The 11,386-nt window shown below is 48.4% G+C and overlaps 2 protein-coding genes across 2 annotated transcripts in view; both read left to right on the top strand.

Moving 5' to 3' along the window:
- zc3h3 (zinc finger CCCH-type containing 3) overlaps positions 1–2,629 on the top strand; it is a 48,084-nt gene extending 45,455 nt beyond the window's left edge. The window contains exons 10-12 of the mRNA XM_079158115.1: positions 57–220; positions 311–468; positions 2,374–2,629. Coding sequence (XP_079014241.1) covers positions 57–220; positions 311–468; positions 2,374–2,405 — 354 coding nt within the window. The 3' untranslated portion in view covers positions 2,406–2,629. The remainder of the gene's footprint in view (positions 1–56; positions 221–310; positions 469–2,373) is intronic.
- Positions 2,630–9,817: 7,188 nt separating this feature from the next.
- mafaa (MAF bZIP transcription factor Aa) lies at positions 9,818–11,170 on the top strand. Its single transcript, XM_079157746.1, has one exon. The coding sequence runs from the start codon at positions 9,886–9,888 to the stop codon at positions 10,825–10,827; it is 942 nt and encodes a 313-aa protein (XP_079013872.1). The 5' UTR covers positions 9,818–9,885; the 3' UTR covers positions 10,828–11,170.
- Positions 11,171–11,386: the final 216 nt, after the last annotated feature.

The following is an 11,386-nucleotide window of genomic DNA, read 5'->3' on the forward strand; positions in this document are numbered from 1 at the left end:
TAGCCGTAACATGTAAAAACCTGTGTGTCTGTGTTCCCCTTTTCCCCGACCGCCAGTGTAAGAAGAAACACACTCTGGTGTGTCCAGACTTCTCCAAGGCGGGATCCTGCCCTCGAGGGGCCCGCTGCAAGCTGCAGCACCGCCAACGGGCCAAACGAAGCGCCAGCAACACCTCCACCACCCCGGCCAAGAGGGCCCGAACCAAGGAGCCCGCTAAGAGGTCAGGGAAGCAGATTGTGCTTAATCATTTCCCTTTCACTTGTAATATCCTTCCACCTCCGGCTTATTGTCTCTTCTTTCTCTCTTCAAGGCCCCGCCTGTCTGTCGCCATGCCGCAGGGCTCTCAGGCCGCTCCAGGGACTCCCACCAAAGGTCCTCTGGCGCTGCCGTCCTTCATCTCCCTCTCCAGCTCGCCAGAGGAGGCGGACGCACCGGAAACGCTGCCGGCCGAGAGCTCACAGGTTAAAGGTAACCGAAATGCGTGACCAGACAGAGCGTCGTGTGTCACAGTTATCTGATTACAAACGTTCACCTATTTTTTTATTACAGTCTGTAAACATCCATTAGATGTTGCAAACTTCCTGGTTCAACCAACCGTACATACCACAGGGTTTTCACATATTTATTTTCTGTGCATTGGGGATTATTACTGACATTAGGAAAGCTTTTAATTCTACCTTCACCTCTAAATAAGCCGTTCAGATAATCTGGTAACTTTTGGGTTTTGTTTACACCTCGTCTGGTGAGCCGGCAGCTGCCAATTCTGCCGCTCCCTGTTGGACTCCACATCTCCAGGTTTGGCAAGCGACATGTTTTAATCGATAGGAATTATGGGGACAAATTGCACAAAATACATTTAGGTTGTCAAGAAAAATGTAATGTTCCTTAAGAGGACTAACTGCGCTTTTTTAACGGAGCGTAAAAGTGCTGACTGTCAGGCATATTGTCCGGAGATGTTTTTTGTGGAAGGATCATGTTTGTCATGAAAGCCACAGGATCATTCCGGGGTTCATGAGAATGGGGAGTGGTGATTCGTCTAAGCTGCAGACAGATAATGATGATCAGAGCCGGGCCCTGAGAGTGTGATGATGCTCAGGGGAGGAGTAATAATGCTCAGAGGACAGAGGTAATAATATTTAGCTTTTGGGCTGGACGGAGGCACAGCTGAGCTCTCTGTTGACAGACGTGACAGATAGAGGATTAGGAGAGAGGCTGCCTTCCCCCTCCAGCCTCCTCCTCCCTCCTCCCACCAGGCCCAGCTATCCACCTGCCCCTGCGTGCTGGACACACGCACACACACACACACGCACGCACACCGGCTGGCATTGCAAAGCAACAAATTATCCCCTTCACTTGTGTTTTAACATGCACCTTTATTCAGATTTCTCTCTTTTGACAGATTTTCATCACTTCATTTCATCATCTCCTTGTTTTGTTTCCCCTGGTACTCAACTGACGAGTTCATTGAAATGTCCTTAAGTAACTGAGGTTTTTAAAATGTCCCGAGAGAGACGACTGAGCATCTCCTTTGGTGGAGAAAGCTGGACATGGATCATCAAACACAGTTTAACTGCAGTTAGTTATTGAGATTCGGGTAGATTGTAGTTCTGCCTCTTGAGCTGCTCCCGTCACATAGTGGACGTTCTCAACATTACTGACTTAGCATACCCAGGATTCCCCAAAACTAATCAGCTTTCAAATACATTACAAAGACAAAATGTCATATTTTCAAAAATACAGATCTGTTCGGGATGTTTTCGGTCACTCTTACTTTTCTCTTTTTAGGTAATCCTTCTTCTCTTTCGTGGTTTATTTTTAGTGTCCTCTGACCTGACCTGAGTCATCTTGGCCTCTGACCTTCTCCACTCACACAAACACAGACCACACAGCCCAAAGTTCTAATAACATGAGGTGTTTTCATGTGTTCTCGTGAGTTTCCTTTTTGATTTGACGTGGTCATTTCACCGTCCGCCCTGTCCGGTTGCTCTGTGCTCTTTTAAGTATTGCTAATGGCGCTCCGGTCCTTCAGTAACGCGCTGCCCCGCCCAGAGCCTCATTAAAGGTGGAACTCCGCCAAAGAAGCTCCTCTACGCTTTGCATAAATTAGCTCCGACGCAATGTATCACTGCCAGACTGCGACCTCACACACACACACACACACACCATGTACAGACACCTCCATCCATCCCCGTTGTCCTGTTCTCTTCCTCATTTACTCATCAGCTGGGATGTCATCAGTCAGCGTTTTAAGCAGCATCCAACACACAGAAGATCCGAGTCAGACACACATGAGTGAGCACTCGGACACACACCTCGTCTTTTTGTCATTTCTTTTCTGACAGCCCTCTTCTTTTCATTTCCTCCCCCTCACAGAGAAGAAACTGCAGATCAAGCCTCGGCTGTGAGGCTACAGAGCAGCACTGGAGGTGAAACACACTTCTCCGTGATTCCTGTGCTCCAGGTTTGTCCTGACAGGTGTATCTGTGTCTCCTCCCTCTGAATTACTTCACTCAGGGCCTGAAGGTTTTATTTTCTATATCTATGCTACTATAAGACATCTGTTTTACATATCAATCTGGGTGTTAACAGTACCATTTTTCTTCTTATCAGGTTGTGTACATTTTATCATAAAGACAAATAAAGTATCACCTTTTAACCATGTGTTGTGTTCACAGACTCTTTTTTTTGTTGTTTTTTTTTTTAGATGTGAAGTCAGTGGCCGTGAGAGTGTTTATAGTGTGTTTCCCTTTGGGAGCGGCGATGTCGTCACACGGCCCGAGCGTGTGTGTGAGAGTTTTCATTTGGAAGGTGGTGACAGAAGCAGCAGTGCCCCTCACTTTTAAAGGCTAGAGGGAACGAGACACATGGGCGGACAGTGACTTCATCCTCACCATGCTGCGAGTGTGCGCGCGTGTGATTTGAGAGGCCGCGTGCACGCACAGAGACAAGTCTCATATTAAAACTTCCCAAAGTCATTTGCGTTGTTGTTTAGAAGCTCATTTTCTCTCCTCTCGCTTCCATTCACACTAAAGCCCCATTCGGACGGTAGTACCGTTACTAAGTGAGGTAATTTAAGTGAACTGCTCCGAACAGCATTTTAACCGTCACAAAGTTCCAGAATCGTGTCTGCAGTAGACGTGGACATTCTGCACGACAAAAGACAACACCGGTCCCTAGCTACCTGTAGCTGACATTACAGCAGCACATTTGATGAGCCCGATGGCTTCTCTGCCGTCTTATTGGTGCTCAAATAGGCCTGTATGTTGGAGTTAACGTGTTCCCATCTACGTGATGACCAAAAAAGGAAAAAAAGCCCAAACCCTTACCGTAGTTGGTTCGCTGTGATAACTTATCCAAATAGAAGCTCCAGATGGGATTGTTATGCTTATGAATGTAACTTTTGGCCCGATGGTCCCATGCAACTTAGTCTACGCTTTGATCCCATAGTTAAAAAACAAAGATGAAGCCCGGATCCCCTTTGACGTGTACAACAGTGTTTTTAAAACATTCATTCACATCATATGAACTTGGCTTCATTCCTCACAACACTTCCCTCGACCCTTCCTCTGCCTTTATTTCCTTCTCTTCATCTCTGTCTGTATGTGAAATGAATGGCTCTCGGTGTACAGTGTAACAGAGAGGATGCTGGGATAATTAACTCATCCACCGCTCTCAGGCCTCTGCTAATAGAACTATTAATACGCTGTTTGTGTGTGTGTAAGTGAGAGAGTGGAGCCTCATATTTACAGCATTACCACGCTATTTAACTGAGGTGTTGTCACGGCGACAAACAAGCAGCGTGACACGGGGGGGGGGGGGGGGGGGGGGGAGCAACACTGCATTAATACACAGCGAGGAGGACACAACACACATCTGTTAATCCACACTGATATCCACACATAGAAATGTGAGAACACAGTTCACGTCTCAGTCTGGGGTCCGCCCGTGTTAAAGGGTCGCTTCTCTTTCTTGCTTCTCTTTTGGTCGACAACAAGAAAGCTTTCCACCGTGTTTCTGCACAGAAATGTTACGTTTGAAAAAATAGTTACAATTTGTGGTAAGTGAGGTTTTGGTCTCCGTTCAGGCACGATGGTACGAAAACCAGAGGCGACATCACTATGGCGACATGACTTAAGGGAGCTGCACACAGCTGACCTTTTGTCAAGAAATGGTTCCACCACATAACTCCGGCTAAAACCACAAAATGTCATTTCTACGGTCAATAAGGAAGCTTCTGAGGTGTTAGTAAGGTGCATTATTTCCTCACTGTTGACAAAGCCCGGCTAGCTGTTTGTGCTAGCGCGTTCCATTTGTTATGCTAAGCTAGGTTATTCATGTCCCGACTCCAGCTCCGTACCAAATGCACAGACGTAAGATTGACATCAGTCCTCGCATCTTATTCTGGGAAAGAGAGCAATCGGTACCTTTCCCAAGAATGCTGAACTGTTCTTTTAAAGACACCGTGAAGTCTTAAGTGTGTGACTACGCCTGTCTTGCATGATCAGCTGACGTAAGATGTTACTCTTGACATTCTCTCACACACTTTTCCCCCTCTATCACAATGCTTTTGGAAGAATCCAATCTCACCGTCCTTTTTTTTTTTTTTTTACAAAGCCAATTTTGAAGATTAAAAATGGTCGTGTCTGCATTTCCCAAATGTATCGTCATTTTTGTGGACCAGGCCTCAAACACGAGCGAGAGAGAGAGCTCATGTACAGATTGTCCCATGCTTCCATTTAGTCAGGGTGAATATTTAAGTTGTGAGTGCGTGCGCGTGCATGACTGTTCAACTCTATTTTCGCCCATGTATTGACAGCAGCGAGCGGAGATGGAGAGCTCGACATGTTTCTCAGAAAAGGCAGGAGACAGGGAGCCATCACTCTTCTCTTCTCACCACACGCTTTTTTTTCCCCTTCCTTCTCCTCCTCACCCACGTTGCTCCTCTCCTGCGCGGAAGACGTAAGTGCCTGAGACAGATGTCTGCTGCCTCGTGTCTAAAACCCTCAACGCGAGCTGCTGAGCTCGGCAAACTCTAATTAAGATCAATATTTCAATTTTTAGTAAAAGCGCACAAGACGGAGAGAAGACGGAGGGAGAGAAATCATCTGTCCACGTAGACTCGGAGAGACAAAAAGAAAGGTCAACTGTGATTCTTCATCGTGTGAGTGAGTGAGTGTGTGAGTGTGTATTGGAAAGACTTGATATAAACGGGTTTGTTTGTGTGTAAGTGTGTGTATGGTACACATGTTACAAGTTGTCTTCTTTCTATGAAGCGTCACCTTTTCAGCTTTGCTTCCTTTGAAGTATAATTCCATTTCATTACAACTTTCAGCGCATTTATTTTCAGCACATTGGCCGTCGTTCCTATTGGTTGTAGCAACATTGTACTCGGATGGATGATAGATAGATAGCTAGATAACCTAACAACACATCCAATAGCACAGAAAACATGCAAACATCCCATCATTCAAAAGCTGTGTGCACTAAAGTCCCTCTTAAAGTGTGTTAAAGAGTGGCTCAGCACCTGGTTCTTTTCCCCAACAACCTTGTGTGATGAATTACGTGGCCCGTCCGTCCTATTTCCTATCGTATGCACAAGCATGAAACGAGGCACCGGCCACAAAATCTGTGGGAGAAAAAAATTCAAGAGCACAAGAAACACAAGCCGGACTGTAGCCTCAACAATTTTCGGAAAAATGTGCTCGCCCTGTTTTTCCGTTCTCTCTTTTCAGTTCGACCTGAATGAAGTGGTCCAGGAGGTAATCGGACCTTCCTGGCCACAGCCTGCCTGACTCCGTTTTTAGGATGGCGACACACCTTGTGATTGATGGCACGATGACTTGAACAAGGTGAACAGTCAACACCGGCCGTCTGTTGGGAGATGAAGTCGTACAGTGTGGAAGGGTTTTATTGGTGTCGCCGTTTCCCTTCCATTTGTTCTCTTCATTTCCAGCTCATTTTTAGGAGACCAACCCACCATGAATCCTCCCAAACCTCCCCCGATTATCACTCCTCTACTATTGTCAAATGATCATCTGAAGCATGGTCAACATTTTAGAACTGAGACATTTGACATGTGTAAAACCTACACTGACCACTCTTTAAGTTTCAGAGCAGCAGTTCACCTAAAGGGAACCCTTTTCTTTTTTTTAACGAATGACCTCTTGCGTGTCTTCTCCCAGTTTCAGCGACCCATCGCCTACGAGTTTCCTGGTGTGTTGTATCTGTATTCGCTCGGTATGTTTCGGTGTGTGTGTGTGTAACTTCTTCCGACAGTCAAAACTAAACAGTCTGTGTTCGATGGTGGAAACATGACCCCACGTTTGCTTCGTCCAGTCTTTGTAAGGTCTTGCGTATAGTCTTTGCGCCTGTCTTCAGACTTTGTGGATGTCACCCTGTTCCCAGACCTTTGGTGACTACAGCGGCGTCACCAAAACAAACGGTGGTCGAACCAGTTGCGTATTAGATTCTAATTTCCCTCTTTTCCACCCAGATTCCGTGTTGTCACATTTCTTCCTTTGAGACCAAAAAACCTTTTATCGCTCCGAGTGAACAAACGCGCTTTCTATGCAAGCGAGGCCTCCTACATGTGGTGGAGCTCCTGATTTCTAAAGTAAGCCTCCCTGTTAACTTCACTGTCCGTGCACATGCACGCCTTGCGTGTCACATCCCTGCACAATTAAAGCTGATTCCTCTACAGCGGCATTAGTGACTTAACGGCAGCGACAAAAAAAAAAACAACCTCCGGGCCTCAGATAACCCCGAGCCACCTCCTGCAGCCGGTCTCTTTGGTTCTGGAGGCTGGCTACCTTTTGCTCAAAGCTCGCCTCGCCGCCGGCTCAAAGCCCACCGTCGATCCTCCACCTTGCTGATGTCCGTTTTGCTTAAATCGGTAGAACTGCACTTGCAGCGAAGTACCAATATGCAAAGGCACAATGAAAACCCTGACTTCAAAAATTTATGTCTCAAGCCCTCGGCCGCAGACGCTCCCCTTCCCCTGACAATGAATGGACCACAGCAGATCTTCTTAAATGTGCCATTTCAATGCAGAATGCTTAGCTTGGCGTTTAGGGGCCAGGTCCTGCTTATTTGATCAAAAAAAAGAAGAAACCTCTCCTAATGACTTAGCGCACCTAAACTTAAAATACCTTGATATGATTTCCATCCCTTCATCTCATACTCTTCTTTTCATCTTCGCCAGCAGATTTGAGGAAGTGGGGGGGAGAGTGTATTTCATGGCCATTTCGGACTGGAAGTTAAGCTCAGCAGCTGCGCAAGGTTTTCCTGTTCACATCTGACCAAGTTTAAACTTACGGACACCTGTTTTTTTTTATTTTACCCCCCGCAGATAGGCACTTAATTCCGCAGATATATCACTCACAAATCGGTGGGTAGATGGGACTCCGGGGGGGGGCGGCTGCTGCTGAGGAGGCTAAACGGGTCAGGTGCAGCGGTGTCCGGGTTTAAGTCATGCTCCCCTGATACCATCAACATCCTGCTCGAATTTGCACCTCCCACAAAGCGCCCCCCCCCCCTTTCTCTCCAAGATAAAAGACGTATGTGTCCAGAATGGAGACGCACGCGGCGGGGCTTAATTATCCGTCGATCCGCGGAGATGAGACGGGATGCAATTTGTGGTTAATTGCGAATGAAAACCCCGCGGACCACCGCCAGGACTATCCAATCATACTTAACCCGCGCGCAGCCACAGCGCGGCCTCCTCGCAGCCTCGCGGAAATGCGGATTGATTTTTGGCAGAGGGGCGCGCGGCCTTAAATCGACCGGTATTGATAGATCTGGTAGTTTGTGGTGTCAGAGGCATTCCTTCCTGAGACATAAATGAGTAAAGTAGATACAATAAGCTGTTTTTAATAAAGCTAGTAAGGCAGGATGTGTTTTGCATTTGAGCTATATTTGATACTTTATAAGTTCATATAGGCCTTCGTTTGATTGGCTCTTCTTGTTGTAGCTACATAATAGTTGACTTTCGTCTTTCAGCTGCAGTTCATTTTCTATACAAGTTAAAATGATTCATATTTACTGCTTTTCCCTACGAGAGTCATATTCCCGTTGATGTGTCATTGGGCCAATTAACTTGATCATGATTTAATTTAACCGTAATCTAATGTGTGCATTTGATTTAATTGGTTGGTCTCATAATCCAGAAATGTATTTGGCTAATGCTAAAACAACAACAACCTGGATTCATGTAACTCGCTGAAATTGTTTCCTTACATAAATTGAATATTGCATGAGACTATATTGCCTACCACTTCACTAAGTGTTGACCACAGTAACAGGTAGGCTATAGGTTCCTAACATGTATGGATGGAGGATTAAACCATTTACAACCATTTTTTTTTTTTAAATATCAAAAGGGTTTCATGTTGCGGGTCCAGGAGTCTAAATATATATTCACTTTTTTCAATTGCTTGATTGACAAATACCATGAATTAACGACCTGGGGGTCCTTTTCTTCCTCGTGAAACCCAAACACGTGCTGTCCGCCTTGTTCCATAACTGAAGCGCCGGTTTGAAACGGTGAAAACTGTTTCTCTGTTCCGAGCAAACATTTTTCTCTGAGAAACTACCGGAGCTCTCGTCTTACTCCGCGCTTCCGCCGTGCAGTAGCATCTGCTCGGTCGCTAGAGGGGGGGATCTGCTGCACCTGTTCTCCCATGCGCGCTCCAGCTCACTTCGGCTGCGCTCGGCTCCGCTCGGCCGGCCCGCTGCCAGAGTGCAGGCTTCCCATCCCGGGTTGGGCTTTCCTGTAGCGAGAATGCAAATGCCCGCAGTGGTCTCCTCCCATTGGCCCGTCACACCTCTGTGTGGGAGGGTCGCGGGCCACGCTGTCTTTATAAGAGCAGATTGCCTCGCAGCGTCTCAGTGACACTGCTGGTTTGCACCGTGGAGCGCCTATAGAAACTATTTGAGGGCCGTTAGTGAGGAAAACCAACTGGAATTTATCACCTCTTGCATAATATTACACGCAGTCAACACGAAAGGTCAACAGCGCGACCCTGTCTGGAGGGACAGGACCGTGGGGACCGAAGCTGTCAGTAATCCGCTGCTTGAATCCAATATCTGGACTGACCACAACAACAGGGGACCAGACTCTCCTGCCCCTCAAAGTAGGAGCACTATACCTGCAACTCCTGATCAATCTCAGATGCATATTAACTTTGAAAACGTATGCACGTGTCATTTCATTTTTTTGGGGGGGGGATTCCTGGGACTTTTTTGGCACTGCTTCTACGCACGCCCCGTGGCTGTCACACACACACGCCTGATCTGATCGTGTGAGAAAACTTTCGAACCGGGCCATGCGGCAGTGACTTCAGCCCGGAACTTAAGCGATCAAGTTCTAGACCGCAGGAGGCGAAGAAGGATGCTCGGAACATATTTATAACACAGCGAGCGGAGGAGACGAAGTCGCGTCTGTTACTTGATCGAGCACAGCCGAGGACAGTTAATCACAGGGAGGCAAGTGGGCTGCAGAGGTGAAGCGAGGACAAGACAGGTTGGTGTCTCCAAATTCACCCGGCTCGAGTTTCGGCCGCCCCGGGGGCACCTGGTATTTAAGCGTGCATTTGACCTGGGATAAGTTGTCAACAAGAGCAGAGGCAAACTGGCAGGTGTACAAGTTCATTTACATGCGTACGTATATTCACGCCACTATATATAGAAGTTGTCTTAGGGACGAGCAGCCTTAATAAGTTTCTCCTCCCACCCGCCCCGGCCCTCTGCAGCAGCTCTGTACACCGGGCGTGTGCGCGTGTCTATATATACACCGCACAGGCTGGTATTCCTCCACGCAATCTGTGTAGGAGAGGGCTGCCCGCCGTCGGTTTGGCTGTGAGGGCAGGAGTCGTCGCATGGACTGACATGGCTACCGACCTCGCCATGAGCGCAGAGCTGCCAAACAGCCCCCTGGCCATCGAGTACGTCAACGACTTTGACCTTATGAAGTTCGAGGTGAAGAAGGAGCCGCCGGAGGCCGACCGCTACTGCCACCGCCTCCCGTCGGGCTCCCTGTCCTCCACCCCGATCAGCACACCCTGCTCCTCCGTGCCTTCCTCGCCGAGCTTCTGCGCCCCGAGCCCCGGCGCGCAGCCTAACCAGAGCCTCACCAGCGGGGTCAACAGCAGCGGCAGCAGCAGCAACAACAGCAGCGGTGGCGGCAACAACAATCACGGCAACGCGGGCAAGCCCCAGCTGGAGGACCTGTACTGGATCCCCAGCTACCAGCACCACATCAACCCCGAGGCGCTCAACCTGACCCCGGAGGACGCGGTGGAGGCCCTCATCGGCAACGCGCACCACCACCACCACCACCAGGCCTACGATGGCTTCCGCGGGCAGCAGTACGTCGGGGAGGACCTGTCCACGGCCTCGACGGCCCACCATCACCAGGGCCACCACCACCACCATCACCACCACCACGGCCACCACGCCCGCCTGGAGGACCGCTTCTCGGACGACCAGCTGGTCAGCATGACGGTGCGGGAGCTGAACCGGCAGCTGCGGGGCTTCAGCAAGGAGGAGGTGATCCGCCTGAAGCAGAAGAGGCGCACCCTAAAGAACCGGGGCTACGCGCAGTCCTGCCGCTTCAAGCGCGTCCAGCAGAGGCACATGCTGGAGACCGAGAAGTGCACGCTGCAGAGCCAGGTGGAGCAGCTGAAGCAGGACGTGGTGCGCCTCGCCAAAGAGAGGGATCTTTACAAGGAGAAATATGAGAAGCTGGCCAGCCGGACCTACTCTGCCGGTGGACCCGCGAACACGAGAGATCCGTCCGGGAAACAGGCCAACAACGAGTTCTTCATGTGAGAGACTGGCGATGTGTAGCATAGACTCTGAATTACAGCCCCGCCTAAGCGTCCTCGTTACGTTAATTTATATTTCTCCGCGTCTGTATTTTGTTTACAGTTATTCCCGTGAAAGAGACTTAAAACACACAAGTAAACAAACACACAATAGATGCGCACAAAAGTAATCCTTGCGCGCATTTTGAGTCTTAAAGATGTTTCGGCTAAACTTCTGTTTGGCTCACTACAACCTGTCAGGTGGGCACATGGGATCACATAGTCTGCAGACTTTTCTCTGGTGCAGCAGAACTTAGTCAGAAGTCTTATTGAACCAATCTGACATTTAATGACTGTCTTAATTCACAGAGGGAGATGCTTTTGTCTTAAAAGTGGAGGAAAGAGTGTTTTTTTTTTAAGAATCAGATTGGACTGAAATAGAAGCAGAAAAAGCAATACGCCGCCTCTCTCTTTTTTTTGGCTGCAGAAAGCTCAACAGACTGTTTGTGTGAGAGCGAGGCGGTCTGCGATGCAGAGACGAGACCTTTCAATAATATTGCAAGTCTATAGTTTCCCTATTTGCA

Source organism: Pholis gunnellus (assembly GCF_910591455.1).
Source record: "Pholis gunnellus genome assembly, chromosome: 4".
Taxonomy (NCBI): domain Eukaryota; kingdom Metazoa; phylum Chordata; class Actinopteri; order Perciformes; family Pholidae; genus Pholis; species Pholis gunnellus.